Source organism: Mirounga leonina, unplaced genomic scaffold (genome assembly GCF_011800145.1).
Source record: "Mirounga leonina isolate KUSES-001 unplaced genomic scaffold, KU_Mleo_1.0 Mir_418, whole genome shotgun sequence".
NCBI classification, from domain to species: Eukaryota; Metazoa; Chordata; class Mammalia; order Carnivora; family Phocidae; genus Mirounga; species Mirounga leonina.
Window position 1 is genome coordinate 16,634,331 of NW_023270739.1, and position 17,583 is coordinate 16,651,913.

Below are 17,583 nucleotides of genomic sequence, written 5' to 3' on the forward strand. Positions count from 1 at the left end.
ACACATGTACAACCTCCTCCACAACTGACATCCCACATCAGAGTGGTATATTTGTTACAGCTGATGAACCTACATTGATACATCATTATCCCTTCAAAGCCTACATTTACATTAGGGTTCACTCTTGTGTATACATTCTGTGGGTTTTGCCAAATCTATAATGACAGGTGTCCATAATTATAATATCATATGGAATAGTTTTACTGCCCATAATACATTTTATATAGGGAGCCACAGAGTGACACTTGAGCTTGTACTACTCTACCACTCCAACCTTACTATTGTTCTCCTCCTCATTCACTCTGACCCAGCCATACTGGCTTTTTTTTCAACTCCTTCAACACATCAAGCTCATTTTCTCCTCTCATCTTGTCCTTTGCACTTGCATTGACTTTACCTGGAAATCTTTTTTCTTTAATCTTCATATAATGGTTTCCTTGTATTTTTTTTTTTTATTTGAGACGGAGAGAATGAGAGACAGAGAACATGAGAGGGAGGAGGGTCAGAGGGAGAAGCAGACTCCCTGCTGAGCAGGGAGCCCGATGCGGGACTCGATCCCAGGACTCCAGGATCATGACCTGAGCCGAAGGCAGTCGCTTAACCAACTGAGCCACTCAGGCGCCCTTTAAAGATTTTATTTATTTTTTAGAGAGCGAGCAAGAGAGAAACAGCATGAGAGGGGCGAGGGTCAGAGGGAGAAGCAGGCTCCCCGCTGAGCCGGGAGCCCGATGTGGGACTCGATCCCAGGACCCTGGGATCATGACCTGAGCCAAAAGCAGACGCTTAACCATCTGAGCCACCCAGGCGCCCGGTTTCCTTGTATTTCATAGAGACTCTTGTTATTTACCTCCCAATCACGTGCTAATCATATTACCCTGTTTTTAAAAAATCTTCATAGCACTTACTACTATCCAAAGTGATTTTGCTCATTTATTTATTTAATAATTTATTGTCTATTTCTCTTCCACCTCATTCTGAAAAATGGGCCACACGCAGAAGAATGAACCTGGACCATTTCCTTACACCATACACAAAAATAGACTCAAAATGGATGAAAGACCTAAATGTGAGACAGGAATCCATCAAAATCCTAGAGAAGAACACAGGCAGCAACTCTTCCTCCTCGGCCTCAACAACTTCTTGCTAGACCCATCTCCAAAGCAAGGGAAACAAAGGCAAAAATGAACTACTGGGACTTAATCAAGATAAAAAGCTTCTGCACAGCAAAAGGAAACAGTCAACAAAACCAAAAGACTACCCTGACAGAATGGGAGAAGATATTTGCAAATGACATATCAGATAAAGGGCTAGTATCCCAAATCTATAAAGCTTATCAAACTTGGCACATGATATAATGAGCACTGGGTATCATATAAGACTGAAATACCTCTGAAACTAATAATACATTATTAGTTAATTAATTGAATTTAAATTTAAAAAAGAAAAACGGGATCTTGTTTACTGTACATAAAAACTTGCCTGGTGAAAAAACAAACAGCAACACACACGCACACACACACACACACACACACTTGCCTGGTCACATAGTACTTAGGAATATGAAAAGTAAATGAATGATGATTATATTTGCCTAAAAATCAGTAATCTTTCTTAATAAAAGGAATTATATCTACACTGAACCCCTGTACATATATTTGCTTTCTTTTTTTATCTGACTAATGGAAGGCAGGAAGTGGGATGGGCAGTGTGTGTAAGTAAAACAAACCTTATCTGCTCGGCTCCAAATGGCTTTGGGAGGTGGCTCTCCAGTGATGGGAATCTCAAGACGAAGCTTGCTTCCTGCAATTACTGTCACTGTATTGTCAGCATCAAGACCATCCAGGATGATCTTGGGAGGATCTAGAATATTAAACATGGCCTTTGTTATCAGACAATCATTTCCATGTGAATATCTGGGCTAGTATTTTGCTAGTGCTAAATATTGGTAGTAACCAACATTTTATCTGGCCAAAAAGAATATAGGAGAAGTCAAAGTAGTTGGTGCCTGGCACCTTGCAAAACAACTTCACTATAAGACTTCTTAATAATCAACTATTATGATTAATGACATACCAATTCATGTGCTTTTTCTTTAAATAGCACAGTTTTGAATGCGTTATATTTCCAAGATAAGCAAACAACAACAACAACAAAGCAAGAGCACAAAACTCTGCAATGATTCATCTACTCACCAATAACATGAACTTTGGCAGGCAAAGTAATAGAGTAAGAATCTGGTGCAAATACATAATCACCTTCATCCTCAACGACAGCATTGGCTATCACTAACTTGTGGATTCTAAGGAAACAAGAAAAACATGTCTAAGAATTTACAAAGATTTAGATTGTTTATGGCCCAAGTGAAGAAACACCCGGCCTTTATCTGATTAACTTATTTAGTGCCAGCTGGAGAGAAAGACAGATCAGGAAACAGAAAGAATATGAATGTGAAGGCTTAATTATCCTATTTATTGACCTACACTAAATATTCATTTTGGAGTATATAGAATTATCTGTTCAAATACAGCTTGCTTATTATGCATGCAAGAGTCTATTATTCCTTTCTCATCATATAGCTTTAAAAAAACCCTAAAATATAACATATCACTAGTGCCATACTTTAAGATTTAAGAAATTACCAAGAATAATCTTGACTTTAGCTTTATATGCCAAATCTAAAAGCAGTAGTTCTTAACTTTTTGGGGGTCAGTGAATATCTGATAGACACCATGGATCCTCTCTCTAGAGAAAAGTGTGTATTTTTGTATACACAGAACTTGCTTACAGCTTCAGAGATTTATGGGGCCCCCTGAAGTTCATTCATGATCTCCTAGGATCCACAGATCCAAGGTTAAGAACTCTTGCCTTAGATCTTTGCTAGATTCTAAGGTATTATGTCCACCCAAAAAATTGTGGGAGGTCACATGACACATATTAGTTAGGGAGTGTTAGTCCATTTTGATTCATTCCTTAACTAGGATTCAATATCAGTCCTTTAACCTCATGTTTAGATGGAAAGAATCAGTTGATGGCTTTTGAATAGACAAAGTACCATGCCATGAGGTACAGATAAAGGATCACTGGTAGGACAAGATTTAGAACAGAGAAATCCTATGTTCTTGCTATTTGGAAGCAAAGAACCAGACACAGATCCTCTCTTTATGACTACTCTCCAACACTCCTCACCAAATATGTAATTTAGGAAGTGGAGAAAGTGGATATGGGGACCAGCCCTCCCTTATGGGCCACCTAACTTGCTTACCTTCCCTTGTGAACAATCTTTAGATGGTCACCTTCCTGAATAGGTAGGCCATTTTTAGTCCATTTTCCTGATAGGTTTTCAGAGATTTCACACTTCAAGTAGATTTCTTTTCCAAGATGTACAATTTGATCAGTCAGAGGTGTCAAAATCTTCAGAGGTTTCACTAGAGAAAAATAAATAATTATAGGTGCCAAACTCAAACTCCAGACAGGCCAAGATGGTATCTTGTTTTGAAAATGAGAATTTGTTCCAGTGCAATTGATATGTTGGGGACAACTGGAACATAACACAGATTTTGTGTTTGATGATGCATAGTTTTATTCATGAAAAAGAGAAAATGGTACCCAGCTGACTGAGCCAGGTAGGACTGCACAAAATGCACACACACACATGCACACACACACACATCAAACATCTACCAGCTACCTGAATTCACCCACGTGGTATGAGCCACACTCATGCACATCTGAGATTACCACTGTCCATTCAATTTCAAATAACCTTTTTCTATCACTTCACGGTGGCTCACTAGCTGCAACACTTCCCACACCACTTACACAAGCAAATTCCAGGTCTCATTTAACATAAAGTGCCATATTTATTAACTATTTGACCTGTGTAAAACTGTGATAGTGGTTTTTTTTTATTAGGTTCTTATTGTTTTTTTTAATGTGTGGCTGACAGAATTTTTGAGTGTTGTGCCCATAACCTCACTTTCCCCATTAATCTTGTGGTTTTATTGCATGACTTTGTATAGCACAGTGATTTTAGAAATGCATATATTGCATTATAGCAGAACTGACTGTAATTGCTTTAAATGAATACAAATATAAAGTAAGGATCTGCCTATGGTTGAAACACTTTTTTGATATTAAACTAAAATGGCCGCAGTTCTGTGAAGCATAAGGAGTGTAACTAAGATAACCTCTGAATAATTGGGATCCTATGGATCACAACTGGACTAAGAAAGAAGTAAGGAAGCAAGACTTTTGCTCTGCATGTATTACCAAACTTCCTGTGAGATTTGCTATTTTAATTTTCATGGCTAACTGGAAGAGACAGACTCTGCTGTTGAGGACTGACTACTATTCAGGGGGCATTTGGAGAAGTACATAAATTCTCTTATGCCTCTGGATCCTGGTAGCAAATGAATTCTTACAATGTCCTCATTTGAGCCTCCTTGGTTTAACCAACTTCCTTCACAATCCAAATGTAATTGCAGAATGTTGAATGTTTATTTAATGAACAGATAGCAAATTCACCCCTGGGTTATGCAAACATCAGGATTTTATATCCTATCTAAGTATTTACCATCTATTTATGTAGTTGTGGGATTAAAGTATTTCTTGACTATTTGGATAACTTCTCTGACAGGTGATTTTTATACTCCCCAATACTGTGTTTTACTATTAAATTGAGTAGTCAGTTTCTATCTCAGAGACCCTGACTGATACGACATAGACACTTAGTTAGAATGGAATCCAATTTTACATATTTAAAAATGCCACAAGTAGAAAGCAAATAGATTGAAACTAAAATTGAATTAACAAATGCAACATCAATAGTTAGCCAACTTGGAAGACACCCAAGGAAATCTTACTTACAGTCGACATTAAGCTTAGCAGACGACTGTCCTCCCGTTGTCATTACAGAATATTCGGCACCATCAGCCTTCGTTGCTTCATCTATGATCAAAATATGTTTTTTGCCCTCAATTTTAATTCGGTATTTTGATTTTGGACCAGGGATAATCTCTTCACCATTCTTAAACCTGAGTTAAAATAGATTATAAAATAGATTATAAAAAGCGTTTTATAAAAGACCCTTCAGAAGATGGACATTATTGGTCTTGTTTTTTTGTTATATCCTGGAATCTAGGAACTATTTGTTGAATTAAAGAACATATGGATCATAATATCAAATGGATTAGTAACGTAACAAGTATTGTCTGAAAAATTACATAAGAAGAACACATAAGCCCCTTCTTCCCATTCAAGATCAATCCGATGAAGATGCTAAGAGCGGATATTACCTCTTGACCCACACTAGTAAGAATAGCATCATTTAATATGTTCTAAAGTTAGCTATGATTCTAGATTAGAATGAACATTCTACTATGTACCAATTACCACAGATATATGCTGTGTAATTTACTATACTTCTCAACAAAGCATTTCATTTTAGGATTCTGAATCTCTTAGCTTTAATTTTGAGGTTACTCACATAGAACTTGAGAAAACACTCCCTATCCAGACCAAAAAAAAAAAAAGCTTTTATTTTTTAAAGTAATTGGTGATTCTTAGTCTAAAATATTTTCCGGGCGCCTGGGTGGCTCAGTTGGTTAAGCGACTGCCTTCGGCTCAGGTCATGATCCTGGAGTCCTGGGATCGAGTCCCGCATCGGGCTCCCTGCTCGGCAGGGAGTCTGCTTCTTCCTCTGACCCTCCTCCCTCTCATGCTCCCTGTCTCTCTCTCTGTCTCAAATAAATAAATAAATAAAATCTTTAAAAAAAAAAAAAAATAAAATAAAATATTTTCCTGTGGTACTATAACAATAAGGTAACTGGGGATTAAATGAAAAATATATATGTAAGTAAGTTGCCAGCATGGCATAGTGAGAGTAAGCAGGTGTAGAAGTTAAGAACATCCACAGGATTTGGAGTCTAACAGACCTGGGCAACTGTAGGTCACCCATTTCTTAGTAAGTGCCTACTTCCCTACATTTACCAATTTAGATTTCTGGGTTGATTTCTAGTTTCATAGGTGAAAAAACCCCCAGTATCTTCACAGTTTTAGTTACCATTTCTACTAACATGAACAAGGTTGCTATTCTTTTTTAATATGTGTAAAAGCCATTTCCTGTTCTCCAATCTATGAAGGCACATTTTTTTAATCTATTAAAAATGGACAGACCTCAGGAAAGCTATTTACCATTTCACATTGGCATCGTCTTCAGACACTTCACATTCTAATTGCACTCTTTCCCCACAGTAAGCATTCGTATCTTCCAGCTGTTTGGTTACTATAACTGGAGGCTCTAGTGTGAAAAAAGGGAGAATCAGAATCATTAAATGTCCAAAACCTGCTCACGACCACAGATTTGTTCACAGACAAAAGACCAACAGCAAGGAAGTATTATCTACCATAGGGCTATGGTTAGATGGTGGTAGATAGTAGGTGGGTTTTTTTACACCTTTTTTGGCAAAATAGATAGCTAGTAACCTTGTGTAGGTTTTCCCAATTTTCTCAGAACTCTTCAAATCAAATAAATTACTGTTCTGGAGAGCAGACAAAACATGTATCAATATCCTTCTTTTGGCAAATGAGAAACGATGTGGTATACTTTTCTGATGAAGGAGAATCTGTAACAGTATGATTCTTTGATTCTGGTTCTAGATGGATGATAAAGATTGCAGAGCTGTCTGTATTCAGAGGGCTCATGGACACCCTCTGGCTCTTTCATAATGTTTTAGTCAATGATCATCTTCAGCACCCTCAGTGTGAACCACTGATACCCTTTTATTAATGAAGCTGGTTTCAAGAGAAATCTGTGATCAGCTGAATATGTGAAATGAGGACTATCCAGTAGAGTTTGTTGGGTTTCAGAAACTATAACCAGAATAATTATATACTGCTTGCTTGAGTCAAAAGCATGTGGCATTTTGACTCACCTGTTTTTTTTCTCCCCTCAGCTTTTCTAGTCTTCAACAAACTTGACGATTAATTAGGATATACAATAACTGCCAGTGTAGAGGAGCTCCCATGCAGAGCCAATCTAACATCCAGGCTAACTCATTTCTAGAGGTACTATTACCTCTGCTCTAGAGCTCAAGAGCTCAACCTGTCATGTTCATTTTATTACCCCTGGGAGGAAGAGTGCTCAAGGCTATTGAAGACTACAGTAAGAGATTTCACCTTACCTCTCACAAAGAGCTCGGTGGAACATTTCTCATCACCAGCTGTCACATAATACTCTGAATCATCCGTCAGTCCACAATTATTGATAAACATGATTCTTTCACATCCTTTATGTTCAAAGATGTATCTGTTTTAAATAGGAGGGAGATAGCAGTCTGTGAACTTGATTTTATTCTTTGCTTTATTACCAGCATATCTGGCTTATAATTCAGTAATGTTTGAAAGTCAGGGATATCATTTTTTTTTAAAGATTTTTTTTTTTTTTTTTGAGACAGAGAGAACGAGAGAGAGAGCACATGAGAGGGGGGAGGGTCAGAGGGAGAAGCAGGTTCCCTGCTGAGCAGGGAGCCCGATGCGGGACTTGATCCAGGGACTCCAGGATCATGACCTGAGCCGAAGGCAGTCGCTCAACCAACTGAGCCACCCAGGCGCCCAAGGGATATCATTTTGATCTGCAATTTATGTAGCACACCTTATGTAGTTTACTTAACACAAAACATGAGGCCAATTGTTATCTTTCTAAGGCATAATGTAATACATATGCATATTTACACATAATATGTAATTTCTGTATTTTTATAGAAGGTTTTCATTTCATCTATAAATTAGTACTCATATATTTGCTATTTAATTTTTTTAACCCATTGTTGGGAAATGGGGTTGGCTGAGATTGTCAGAGAGATTTAGAACTCTGTACATTTTTTTAAATGACCAGTTCATCTAGTTTATAGGTAGACAGAAACTCAGACTTACTCATTGATTCATTGATTCCACTCATTGCCTAGTGCAGTGTCACAACAGATTTTGTTAGGTGAATAAGTGATTATACGGTTTAAGCAATAATATGAACTTAATCACTAATATAGGCAGTAATTTTATAGAATGTGATGGTCTTTTAAATGAGCTTAAGAACTAGTGTTATCGTATCACAGTAACCACATACTAAAAAAGAACTTGAGCATTTGGACACAAAAAACTAAAAGCCAGGAATATCACAAAATTTAATTGTCTGTGATCTGGATTATGGATGAGTATATTAGGGCATTAAAACAGACTAATGAAAAAAATTCTCATTTGGAAAATTCTCAAATTGAAGACTTCGAGAATAAAGCATTACACAACATTTTCTAGATAAAGATAACTGATGAAAATTGTTTTTGGTAAATTCAAGCCACTTTCAAGAGATTTTTATCAGACTAAACATCAGCACAAAGTCACTCTGTAGGCATGGCCCCATTAAGAAATTGGAAACCACCTAATTGTACTCCAGAAGCGACAGATTTTCAGGATTAAAATCTTTTATAAATGTGCATGTGACTCCTGTTAACTTAAAAAAATATACTGGAGTTGAAAATCTCTCAGGCTGAGAAGGATCTCTGTAAAGTAGTTTCATAATAGACTAGTGATACCATCAGACATCAGGGATTAGTCTACTTCCTTCATTTGAGAGAGGGCCAAAACATAAAACACAGGCTTTAGATGCTCTTCCAGAAAAACAAAAGTTCTCTAATTATAAGATGTTATCTCCAGTTGGTATATCAAATATGTATTTCAAATTTTTATTTTAAAAATTGGGAGAAGTTTGACAATGCTCTGAAATAATCACATATGACCTATATTGACACAAAACTGGAACTGGAATCACTCAAAAATGGTTTGTATGGAATTAAAACATAAAACAAGGTTTTATTTATATAGCATTATAATTTTAATGGTTCCAAAATATATGAAAAGTTTTTACTCTCCCTCCATGTGATTTTGCATTAAAAAGATAATAACTAAAATGTATTTTTATTCACAGGAAATTGAGTCAAACTATTGTTAGATTTATATAGCTATCACTGATTATTTGCAAAGCCCACTTACTTTGTACTGGGTCGAATTTCTTGACCATTTTTATACCATTTCACCTCCAACTTTGGGTCTGCCAGTTCCACAGCAAACCTTACTCTGCCTCCTTTATCAACCTGATATGCAGGATCAAGAATTTTTGCAAAAGCTGGTAGAGAGAAAAAGCAAAAACTATGTCAATATGTGCATACATATGCTATGAACTTAGTCAATGTATGGATAAGAACCTAAAACTAAATGAAAAATTGAGACTTGAAGTAGAAACAAAATAGGAATCTTCCAAATTATCCTCTATATTTTAGAATTCTGTGTTGATTTATATATGATAAGATGCTTTAAAATTTGAAAAGGATCCACATGTTTTTGAAAGAAACATAAGAATTATTGAAGAACAAAGAAACTAAGGGTTGCTGGAGGGGAGGTGGGTGGGGAAATGGGGTAACTGGGTGATGGGCATTAAGGAGGGCATGTGATGTGATGAGCACTGGGTGTTATATGCAACGGATGAATTATTAAACTCTACATTTGAAACTAATGATGTACTATAGTTGGTTAATTGAATTTAAGTTTAAAAATGGAAAAAAGAAAAGAGAAAAGAATTATTGAAGAGCCTTTAAAAGTGACTGTCCTAATTCTTCAGGAAATTATAAAGCCTCCAAATGAAACTGAACTTGAAGAACATGCCTATTCTTCTAGTATGATTACTATCAGGATTATTGGCATTATCTTTGTACTTCTTGTATGTCACAGATAGTTTTTTATCACAGAGTTTATGAGATACATTCAATGACTCGTAAGATTAAATTGAATGCCTTTGACTAATTGAAATAGTGGGTTTATCAAAGTTTTTGTACTGTGGAAACTTGCCCAAATAATGACACATTTAAAACACTCCTTACCTATATATGGTTAGGAACTCAGGATTTCAAAACATTTTAAATAACAGAGAACATAGTAGTTTAAAAAAAAAATATTGTCTTTGAAAGGTCCTAAGCAGATGTTAACCTTTTTTCTTAATTTAATAATCTTTCCCTGATTTTAATTATAATACTCATTTAGACAGTTTGGAAAATACATACAAGTATGGAATGCCTCATGGAATTTTTATGCTTGCATTTCCATCATTCCAATTTTGTTATACTATTGCTTAAATAAGCTCACTTCTTCCTATTTTAACATGATAAACACTAACTTTAAAAAAGTTATCTATCGGGATGTCTGGGTGGCTCAGTCTGTTAAGGGTCTGCCTTCGGCACAGGTCATGATCCCAGGGTCCTGAAATTGAGCCCCGCATCCGGCTCCCTGCTCTGCAGGAAGCCTGCTTCTCCCTCTCCCACTCCCCTTGCTTATGTTCCCTCTCTCGCTGTGTCTCTCTCCGTCAAATAAATAAATAAAATCTTTTTTAAAAAAGTTATCTATCATATACCTCAAGACATCAATTCAGAGCTAAGCGATAAGAATTAGACAGGCCAGTGTGGGGAAAAGAGATGTCAGCTTGGCATCCACATGTTTGTGACTCTACCATCTCAGACACCTCTCAAGAATAAAACTTCTAAAAGCTTTGAAGTTTGGAAATAGTGGGAATGGCTGAGTTTTGTAAACACAGCATAAACAAAGCCCTTCTATATTTCTCTGGGTCCAATTGCTCAACATGTTTACAGTGAGGTTTAGAAATAAAGGGCAGATTTTTAAAAAGAGGTGGTGAGAGACTTTAAATTCTATTTGGATACCCAGGTTGGGCGCCTAAATAAATAAATAAATAAATTCTATTTGGACCTTAACAAACAATAAACAACAATAGGATTGATAGGGTACCTAGATGTGTCACAAAACGGATAACTAATGATGACCAAGTACAGGAAATTTTGAAGAGCTTATGATCAATTTAAAATGTATTTTTTTTTAATTTAAATTGCAACATCTCAAAGCATTTTTTAAAAACATATTTAAAACCACAACAAAATGCAGTCACTTCAGATCCCTATGCAGAACAGCATAGCTGTTTTACAAAATATTCTGATAACTGCACTGGGTGTGAGAAGTGAATTCCGCACTCCCCATTAAATGAATTATATGAAGAATATGATGGGTATGGTAAAACAAAGAAACATCGAATCTACTCTGCCTAAGCAAGAATCAAGAATTTGAGAGGGAGGGAGATGTGGAGGCTGGAGAAAGGGGCCACTGAGAAATTCCCAGTGACAGCGAAGGTATTTGATGTTCCATTACGTGTTCCATGTGTTACTTGCAAAGTAAATCTCCATTACCTTAAACCTTCACTAGCTGTCGACTACCCTCATAGCTACTGATGTGCAGAGCAGCGAACTACTCCTGAAGCCAAAGGTAAGGAAGAGAAGCTTAGCGCCTGCAAATTTCCATCCCATCCATTCCCACCCCAAACCCAGCCAGAGATACGAAGATGTGGTCCGCAGAGGAGGCGGCCCCCGCAGCCACGCCCCCCGGGGGGGCTCACCTGCGCTCTTCTTCTCCACCCTCCGCATGCGCTTGAGCCGTTTGAGCATGCCACGCAGGTCGGTGATCCCGTACTGGAAGGCGATTTTCTCATACTCGCTGGGGTTCGCATTCCTCAGCAGCTCCCACACGTCTACCTCAGGTTCTTCCTCCTGCTGCTTCACCTCCCTAACCCGGGAAAACCATTTCCTAGTTTAGGAGCCGCCCACCGGCCCTTAAGGACAATGAAGGTCGGAGTATGGTACGGATTTCTCGGTTCAGTGTTAAAAGCCCTGTTTTTAAAGCCTGAGTACTTAAAAGCCCACAGTCTCAAGGAAACTTCCAGGCAGTTAAAGATCAGATGTAGGCACTTATATTAGCACTCTCGTTTTCCTGGTTAAAAATAGAATATTAGGAAGAGAGAAAGATAACAGAAAATATTCTGAATATGTTTTTATTTATTTTCACTCAAAAGTTTAAAAAGATAAGGTGAGATTTTGAGGAATTTAAGATCGGTTGTCATCTAGGATATGGATACTGAAATAATTTCGAAAAGTGGGTCGAGAATGAGAAGATTTAAATACTGGTTTATGAAAGAAAAACGATCTCTTTCTACCTTCATTATTGTTATATGAAGACAGTACGAATAAGTATTTCAAATCTTAGGGTTTTGCAAATAGCATTTTCCCTGCCATATTAGTAAACGTGCACACCAATCATATTTTGCTGTTTTTTATGCAAAAAATTTTTTGAAACTGCAGTAGGTTTTTTTATTTTGTTTTAAATATGATTTTTGTTGCCACATTCACTTTTTAAAAGATTTTTTTTTTCTAAATTGGCAGGGGAAAAGGAAAATGAAGCAAAAAATTCGTTCATATTTCATCTTAAAGCACTATCTTGAACTTTTTTGAAAGCAGGTTGGGTATGAATTATAAAAATATAAATGTTAAACTGTAAAGCAAATGGCTAAGTTCCAATGAACAAGGGAAAAGTAACTTCTTAGTGTAATTATCAAAATTATGACCCCAAATTTTGATCACTGACTAAAGAACATACAGAAAATATAAAGAACATATAGGAATAGGAAAATATAAGATTTAAAATACACTTGTCTATCCTTATTTTAAAACTAATAAATGAAAGAAAAACTCAAGAATAAACACTCTTTAGGGAAAGAGCCCTACTGTAAATGCAAAATGTAATTTAAATTGATTTCCTTTGTTGGCTAAATAGTCCTGATTTTTTTTTTCTAAGATTTAGTTGACTGTTTTTATCATGTTAATTTGGAAATGTTATAGTGACTACTTATTGTGAATAATGCTGGTTTGGATATGATTTTCCAGGAAAACTGGTCAACACATCTTAAACACCAGTGTGAAAACAGATTCATGCTATCATGTTAGCAAAATTACACCTGTTTCTACATTTCTTTATGGAAATACCAGATTGTAATCATAGGGAAGGGGAGGAAAATATAAATACTAACATAGAATTTAGGGTGGAGTTAGGCAAGGATGACTTCTGAATATCTAATTTACACTGTCATGTAAGTCTTTTTGCCCAGTGGAGGAGGATGCTGAGGCAAATCTCCTGGAAAAATGGAAGGAAGTGAGAGGTCACTGGTCCACTAGTAACCTTTATGGGAAGGACTGGGTTTCTTAATCTTATCAAACTTGAGAAACATGCATTATCTTCATATGTCACTGAAATAATAACTACACCCTCTTTCTCTCTTCCTAATATTCTATTTTTAACCAGGAAAACGAGAGTGCTAATATAAGTGCCTACATCTGATCTTTAATTGCCTGGAAGTTTCCTTGAGACTGTGGGCTTTTAAGTACTCAGGCTTTAAAAACAGGGCTTTTAACACTGAACCGAGAAATCCATACCATACTCTCACCATTAGAGAAATGTAACTCTTAAAACTCAAGACACAGGGCACCTGGATGTCTCAGTAGAGCATAGGGCCATTAATCTCAGTGTCATGAGTTTGAGCCCCACGTTCAGTGTGGAGCCCACTTAAAAATAAATAATTAATTAATTTTTTAAAACTCGAGAAACATGCATTATCTTCATATGTCACTGAAATAATAACTACACCCTCTATTAACACAGGTAAATTGAGAAGTTTAAGAAAATTGTCCTGAATTTGGCATATTGGTAATAACTTGCCAGATCTAATAGGTCTACTGCCTGAAAGCAGTCTAAATTTCAAATACATCCTTTAAATATTTTGTAGGAAGTTTTGGAGAATTGCAATTAAAATGTGTCTGTGTGTACCTATATATAGTCTCTGTAGATGTTTCTTCAACCACTTTATCAATGCTCTATTTTTGTCATATTCCAATCTAAATATAGTTCCCAAACTGTAAAAATATGCCATATTACCTTGTGTTAAATTTGTATTTTAACCAAGAAGAATTATGTACACATTTCAACCATCCTCCTGACACTGGTAAAAGGATTCAAAGATACCAAACTAGATTAAAATAGATAGCAAGAAGCACAAGTCAAACACTGAGACATACCTGGATCCATGAGGTGAATATTTATAAAGGGAAGCCAATATAAAGATCATCATTTTCAGTGTGATTTCTTAAGTCAGTTTTATTGGCAGATTCATAAAACTGATCATCCTCACCATTTTTTTTTCATTAAAACACCAAAATACACTTCACTCTACCATGTTCTTAATCTTATCAAACTTCGAATATACATACCAGTGACTGCTTGCTTATTCCTTCTTTTTCTCTCCATTACTTAATTCAATTCCAAATTGCAAGAAGTATTCATTATTTTTTACTAGAATGTGCGGTCAAGGCTCCCACCTGTAGCATTACCTTAACTCATCCAGAACATATCTTTACTTACCATGGTGGCTGCACATGGCCCTATCTGCATGGTTATGTTAAATTACAGTAGGGAAAAAATTCAAATTCTGTAGGCACCACTGATGCCTTTTCAAGCATTGGGATAGACCTATATAACATTCACAGTACTTTCATCTACATCAAAATTTCTATAACTTGATGGTCCTAGTAAAGTACAAAGCAATTATAGAAATTTTACATAGAATAAAACTTCCAAGTATATATACATATGTCAAATCCCATAACAAGATACTGCCTAATAGATTTAATCTGATTTAGTTAATGTCTATTTGAAATACTCTGGCTTTGTTCAGGTCAGGGAGATCTTTTGTTGTAGAGAAATGTTGGTTGTAAAGATTTTGGTTGTAGGGATTTTGCCACACACTCTTGGAGGAGTAGAAATGGTGTCATTACCACAATGAAAACACATGCAATTCACAAATTAGTAGGGAAACACAATGATTGCTAAAGTTATACTGGTAGATTAGTATAGTATATTAAATGAATATAGTCTTTTGCTAACAATGATTTAATTATGAGTCAAAATCATAATTAAGGGATGTAAAGAAAATGAGAACTGGAGACCTGTTGGCTGCCCATTTTTTTTCTAATAATTTTTTCTTTATTCATTTTGATCATTCATTAGATTTCTTTTACTCAGCAAACTACTGGTAATCTGTTCTTTTTTCTTTCTTTTTTCCTTCTTAATCAAAGCATGGGGTTTAATAATTGATTGTGTCACATCTTGATTGATTCGTGTGTGTGCGTGCGTGTGTATTATTATGTCTTTTTATGAATATAGGCTCTTCAAGGGAAGTGTCACATTTTTGGTGGGAGTGAATATTTGACACCTGCTATGAGCCAGCCTCTTACATAACTGATTTAACTAGTTTTTGTTCTCCACATTTATAGATGTGGAAAACAATCTCAGAGAGGACATGTAATTTGACCAAAGTTATCTGGTTAGTAACTATGAGAGTTGAGACCTACATCCATGTTTTTACCACTACCTTTTTCATCCCACAAATGTGTATCCAGGCACAAAGAAAGCATTTAGTGTTTTCCTGGTTGAGTAAATGATTGCAGGAGGAAAAAAATGTTCTCTTCTCAAAGTGTCAGTTGTGTTATAAACCGAATCACCAACTTCCAAGGCAGATTCAGAGTGGTATTTCTTATGTGGAGTCACAGGAAATGAGCTGACTCAGAGAGAAACTTGGATTTAGGTCCCTGCCCTGTCTCTAATTCGTGTGAGTGTGACTCGGGGTAAGTCACCTGACTTCTCTGGTCTTTGGTTTCTCATCTGTAGAATGTTCTCACTGAGGGTCACTTCATATACTATTGCTTTAAATAAATTTGGGAACTTAATAAATATTATTGAGACTAATGATTATTTGAAGTATCCAAAGAGTGAAAGATGTGTTTGATACTGCTAAGTTCTCTTGATTGGCTAATAGGCATTGATAATTAATAAACTGCACCTGTTAATATTTCTGTTCTCAACCTAAATATTTAGAGCTGGGGGAATTTTTTATTCGTAGGGACTTGGATAAAGCCATCCAACTAAACCGAGAATGAACACAAGTCCAGTTTATTACTACTTGTAATTTGTTGTGAAGCATATTTATACTTAATGTTTCTTTTGTAACCATGGAAAGCACTAAAAGTAATAAAAAGTAAACCTGAAAAGCTAAATGAAAACTAATATCAATATTATATATTATTATTTTAGAATCATAGTTTTATTATTTATTCACAAATTTGGTATTTAAATAAAATCCCAGCAAAAATCAAGTTCTTTTTGTTGCACTATAGTAAATATCTGGATATGTATAGCTTTATATATAACACATATATATATTATATGATTATATATATGCATATACGGGCAGAAAGCCTATAAGATGGTTATGTACTGAATATCCATAATGAAATCTATAAATTTTATTGTAAGAGAACAATGTTAAGGGAGTGTGAGTGATAATACTAAATATTTATTTCCATTTTACTACTATATTTTATCTCTTCTAAAATGCATATTTTTTGACATTTTAAACATCTTAAATAAGGATGTATCTTATAATGAATAGTGTGTCATAATAAGCTCTCTGGAGCAATTTTTTTCATTGCTTAGTGATTTATGAAATACAGATATATATTCAAATGAATTGTGTCTTAGATTTGATGTAATACAGTTAATCATACATACTATTTTAAAGTTGATCTGCCATACACACACACACACACAAACACATATACGCCTGCAGAGACTTTTACCAAAATTGTGAAATTGATTTTTTGGTAAAATATCAAGGCAGGACAATAGAGGCTTTATTTATTTGATCATGACAAGGAATCACGATTGAAATGATAGAAATCATGGAGAAATCAGAGACTCCTAGATATTTAGGTCTTCTGCTTCAGTTTTCAGATCTCCTCATCCCCAACTAAGAAAATATATGAAGACTCATGAAAAATTTTAAAAAGAAGGTTAAAAAGCATCAGCTAAAATCTTTAGCAGATTAGTATGTAGTGATTTCTCGGTCTCTTTCTTAGTTGACTCTGTGTTATATTCTATAAGCGAAACACATTTTAAGAAAGGAGGAATTCTTCCAAAAACATCCATTTAAACTTGACTTCTCTGAGTGGGTGTCTAAAAGATTTCCAGGCCACAGAGCCTCACTCCATTGCTCGGTTCTCACCTACGTTTCAGGAGACCACTAAAGTCAAGTTCCCCTGCATCGTCTTGACCATCGCCACTGTCATTAACAAAAGAAAAGCAAATCTGGGTTTAATGCTGAGACATATACACAAGAGTTTCCCACACACACTCTACATATAATGTATATGCAATTTTGTACTGGCACGCAAGTCATGGGACTAAATCAACACAAACTATTTCTTTTCACACAAGTGACATTTTAAGTTTTGGAGTATGTACTTGTGGAAAAGTAAATGTGAGGAGCTTGTGTTACTCTATGATTTCAGAAGACACATTTTTGTAGATTGCATATATAAAACTGCTTGGATTTGTGTTAAAACAGAGTAACACAAATGCACTTAAGCCAAGCAACACAAAGTACTTTGTTTTTCCAAGTTGGGGGCTCTAGAAACCTACCTATGTAAAAAGCAAAGGACTTTTGCTGATCTCTGTTATTCAGGTCAGAGATTGGCTTGGAGGACGAAGTATACCAGTGTCAAATATATAAGTACAAAGCTTATATTCAAAGGTAAC

General features: G+C 35.7%; 1 protein-coding gene across 10 annotated transcripts in view; it reads right to left on the reverse strand.

Moving 5' to 3' along the window:
* MYBPC1 (myosin binding protein C1) overlaps nucleotides 1–17,583 on the reverse strand; it is an 88,505-nt gene that overhangs the window by 34,714 nt on the left and 36,208 nt on the right. For all 10 annotated transcript variants that reach the window (XM_034987735.1, XM_034987734.1, XM_034987740.1 and 7 more), the window contains 9 exons: nucleotides 17,051–17,107; nucleotides 11,504–11,670; nucleotides 9,046–9,178; nucleotides 7,182–7,306; nucleotides 6,193–6,298; nucleotides 4,867–5,033; nucleotides 3,263–3,425; nucleotides 2,193–2,299; nucleotides 1,727–1,860 (listed from right to left, as the gene is read on the reverse strand). In XM_034987735.1, the coding sequence (XP_034843626.1) occupies nucleotides 1,727–1,860; nucleotides 2,193–2,299; nucleotides 3,263–3,425; nucleotides 4,867–5,033; nucleotides 6,193–6,298; nucleotides 7,182–7,306; nucleotides 9,046–9,178; nucleotides 11,504–11,670; nucleotides 17,051–17,107 (1,159 nt within the window). The remainder of the gene's footprint in view (nucleotides 1–1,726; nucleotides 1,861–2,192; nucleotides 2,300–3,262; nucleotides 3,426–4,866; nucleotides 5,034–6,192; nucleotides 6,299–7,181; nucleotides 7,307–9,045; nucleotides 9,179–11,503; nucleotides 11,671–17,050; nucleotides 17,108–17,583) is intronic.